The 3,808-nt window shown below is 60.1% G+C and overlaps 1 protein-coding gene across 3 annotated transcripts in view; it reads left to right on the plus strand.

Annotated features, from left to right (window-relative positions):
* Nucleotides 1-395: 395 nt before the first annotated feature.
* Nucleotides 396-3,808, plus strand: part of LOC138741022 (arginyl-tRNA--protein transferase 1-like) — an 87,850-nt gene continuing 84,437 nt past the window's right edge. The window contains exon 1 of one of the 3 annotated variants that reach the window (XM_069894473.1): nt 396-841. In XM_069894473.1, the coding sequence (XP_069750574.1) occupies nt 727-841 (115 nt within the window). In that variant the 5' untranslated portion in view covers nt 396-726. The remainder of the gene's footprint in view (nt 842-3,808) is intronic. The other 2 variants (XM_069894470.1, XM_069894471.1) reach the window with 2 other exon arrangements.

Genomic DNA, 3,808 nt, shown 5'->3' on the forward strand with positions numbered 1-3,808 from the left:
AAACGTTCAGCCCAAACCCACTCCACTCATTCCCTGCAAACCCACCTCCTTCATTCCCTCCAAACCCGCACCTCCTTCACTTCCCAACAAAGCCAAACCCTTTATTCCAGCCAAACCCACATCCCCTTTATTCAGCCAAACCACACCCCCTTCATTCCCCCCAAACCCACACCCTCTTCATTTCCCCCAACCCACCCCCTTGATTCCCTCTAAGCCCACCCCTTTACCCACACCTCTTTCCTTTCCCCCCAACCCCTCTGTCCCAATCCGTCCCCGCCAATGTGTGCATCTGCCACGATGATTTCTCCCAAAACAAGGGGCTTCCTTGTGTCCATTCCGCCCCTTGAACGCCTGCTTGTGATCTTTTCTTGTGGGTTGTGCGCCAAACTTGGTAACATTATCCCTAATGCAAGACACCAGAGCGCTGGAGTAACTCATCAGATCCCTATTTATTTACTGCTTGACGCGGACCGTCTTTCTAGATCGATTCGCCACGAGGGGAAGCTCCTTTTAAATGCCGGGGCGGGCGACCCGCGAACAGGAGGCGGCTGAGAGCTGCGCGAAAGGTTCCCTCGGCCTGGGCCAGTGACTCGAGAGCGTCAGCCAGGCGGATGAGGAAGTAGGCGAGGGACTGGGCTGGCTCCCGTCGTCTCTCTCTCTCTCTCGACTCGTATCGGGCTCCGATCTCGGCCGGATGGCGTGACTTCCCCGACCCACCAGCTCCCGATGGGAACCAACAGCACCGGGCAGAACCCCCCGGGGGGGCTGGTTGCGGACCTCAATCCGCCCTTGGAGTCGTGGAGCTGCGGTTACTGCGGGAAGGACTCGTTCTGCGCCCAGGGTGAGGAGGAGTTGCGGGAGGCGAGGGAAGAAGGGGAGGGGGGGAAATCCTGGGGAGAAGGGGGGGGGGAATCCCGGGGAGAAGGGGGGGGATCCCGGGGAGGGGGGAATCCCAGGGAGAGGGGGGGGAATCCCAGGGAGAGGGGGGGGAATCCCGAAGGAGAAGGGGGGGATCCCGGGGAGAAGGGGGGGGGGGGAATCCCGGGGAGAAGGGGGGGGAATCCCGGGGAGAAGGGGGGGGGAATCCCGGGGAGAAGGGGGGGAATCCCAGGGAGAAGGGGGGGAATCCCAGGGAGAAGGGGGGGATCCCGGGGAGAAGGGGGTGGGAATCCCGGGGAGAAGGGGGGGGGGTGGATCCCGGGAAGAAGAGGAGGGGGGAATATCCCGGGGAGAAGTGGGGGGGGGAATATCCCGGGGAGAAGTGGGGGGGGATATCCCGGGGAGAAGTGGGGGGGGGGAATATCCCGGGGAGAAGTGGGGGGGGGGAATATCCCGGGGAGAAGTGGGGGGGGGAATATCCCTGGGAGAAGTGGGGGGGGGAATATCCCGGGGAGAAGTGGGGGGGGAATATCCCTGGGAGAAGTGGGGGGGGGAATATCCCTGGGAGAAGTGGGGGGGAATATCCCGGGGAGAAGTGGGGGGGGAATATCCCTGGGAGAAGTGGGGGGGAATATCCCGGGGAGAAGTGGGGGGGGAATACCCCGGGGAGAAGGGGGGAAATACCCCGGGGAGAAGTGGGGGGGAAATACCCCGGGGAGAAGGTGGGGGGGAATCCTGGGGAGAAGGTGGAGGGAATATCCCGGGGAGGTGGGGTGGGGGAATCCCGGGGTGAAGGTGGGGGGGAAATCCGGGGAGAAGGTGGGGGGATTATCCCGGGGTGAAGGTGGGGGGGGGGATTATCCCGGGGAGAAGGTGGGGGGGGGATTATCCCGGGGAGAAGGTGGGGGGGGATTATCCCGGGGAGAAGGTGGGGGGGGGGATTATCCCGGGGAGAAGGTGGGGGGGGGATTATCCCGGGGAGAAGGTGGGGGGGGGGGATTATCCCGGGGAGAAGGTGGGGGGGGGATTATCCCGGGGAGAAGGTGGGGGGGGGATTATCCCGGGGAGAATGTGGGGGGGGGGATTATCCCGGGGAGAAGGTGGGGGGGGATTATCCCGGGGAGAATGTGGGGGGGGGGATTATCCCGGGGAGAAGGTGGGGGGGGATTATCCCGGGGAGAAGGTGGGGGGGGGGATTATCCCGGGGAGAAGGAGGGGGAATCCCGGGGAGAAGGAGGGGGGGGTGAAAATCCCGGGGAGAAGGTGGGGGGGGGAAATCCCGGGGAGAAGGTGGGGGGGGAACATCCCGGGGAGAAGATGGGGGGGGGAACATCCCGGGGAGAAGGTGGGGGGGAGGGAACATCCCGGGGAGAAGGTGGGGGGGGAGGGAACATCCCGGGGAGAAGGTGGGGGAGGGAAACATCCCGGGGAGAAGGTGGGGGGGAATCCCGGGGCGAAGGTGGGGGAGGGGAATCCCGGGGAGAAGGGTGGGGGGGAATCCCGGGGAGAATCATCTCCACGGGAGGTCAAGGAAACAATGTTTCCTGTCGGCGTGACTGGCTTCAAAGGGACTGAGCGTGAACTGTGTTGTCCGCCCTTCCGCTGATTTCCCCTCTGAGCTGAGTTTTGGTTCAGGTTGGTCCTCCTGCCAGCGCCGGACACTTGTTGATTTCAGTCGCTCTCAGCCGCTGGGTCTTGTCACACGTTTATTCCCCAATCTGTTACACTGGCCGCGGTTGCCGTGTCTCTGGCGCCTGAAATGCTGGGTCTGGGGAGATGTCCCTCGTGTCGGGCTCGACTGCCCGGAGTTTTCTGCAAAATGTCTGGAATATTTGCGTGGCGATTTTATTGGTTGCGTCCAGGTTTCCATGCGAACGTGACTTTGTCTGGGAGAGAAGTCAACGCCAACCGCTGTTTCCAGATCGGACCATCAGGACTTCACCCTTTGCTTGCTCGATTAAGGTGTCCACGCAAGGTTCTGGGGTTTGCACGGTTTCCCCAGAGCTCGCCCTCCTTGCAAACCCTGGTAGGTCGTAAATTATCTGGATGGGCCCGAGGGACAATCTCTGGAGATCTTTCTCCAGCCCCAGTGCAGGGTTTCAACTCCGAGTTCCTAGGCCCTCCAGTTTCCAGAGCTGCAGGGCCCTGTATCTTCTTTCTCCTTCATTCCTGGAGGCTTTCCTTGATGCTGAAATTCCTGCTTTCCATTATGAAGAGACCATTAAGTGCAGAAGCAGGGCTTTGGCTTGCAGAGTGAGCACTGTTCATTGACCCCCCCCCCCCCCCCCCCCCCCCCCCCCATCTTATATTTTGTTCACACTCCACTCTTTTCCCCCTCCCTCCCCCACTTCACTTTCCAGTTGAGCTTCCAATGTGGGAGAAAACCAAAGCAGTTATAATGCAAGGTCCACACAGATGTCAAGATTGCACCTGGGTCACTGGTGTCTACGTGCCCCCTCAACCACTGACAAGTTTCTCATTGGGAAGCAGATGCTGGCAAATTGGAGCAGCATGAAGTGCGGGATCAGGCAGCAATCATGGGATTGCCTGAGGAAGGGTTTCAAGCTGAAACATCGCCTTCCATGGGTGGCCTAACCTTCGATATTTTGTGTGCCTCCAACACTCTCATTGTTGGCTTGTAGGCTTCACTGGCCCACTTATTACCTGAATGCATGGGCCTTCTGTGGTGTGGAGGTTTGATACAAAATGCACTCCGTTTCCTCACCCAGGCTACTTTGATGACACCCATGACTTCCACCACTGTGAAAGATGAGGCAACAGGTGAATGGGCACACACACCACCACCTGCAAGTTCCCCCAAGAAAGACACACGGCAGCCTGATTTGGAAATCTCTTTGTTCTTTCATCTTTGCTGAACTCCCATACCAACGTCACAGTGGAAGTGCCCTCACCAGAAAGTCTACAATGA

This window comes from Narcine bancroftii, chromosome 8, assembly GCF_036971445.1.
Source record: "Narcine bancroftii isolate sNarBan1 chromosome 8, sNarBan1.hap1, whole genome shotgun sequence".
Classification (NCBI taxonomy): Eukaryota; Metazoa; Chordata; class Chondrichthyes; order Torpediniformes; family Narcinidae; genus Narcine; species Narcine bancroftii.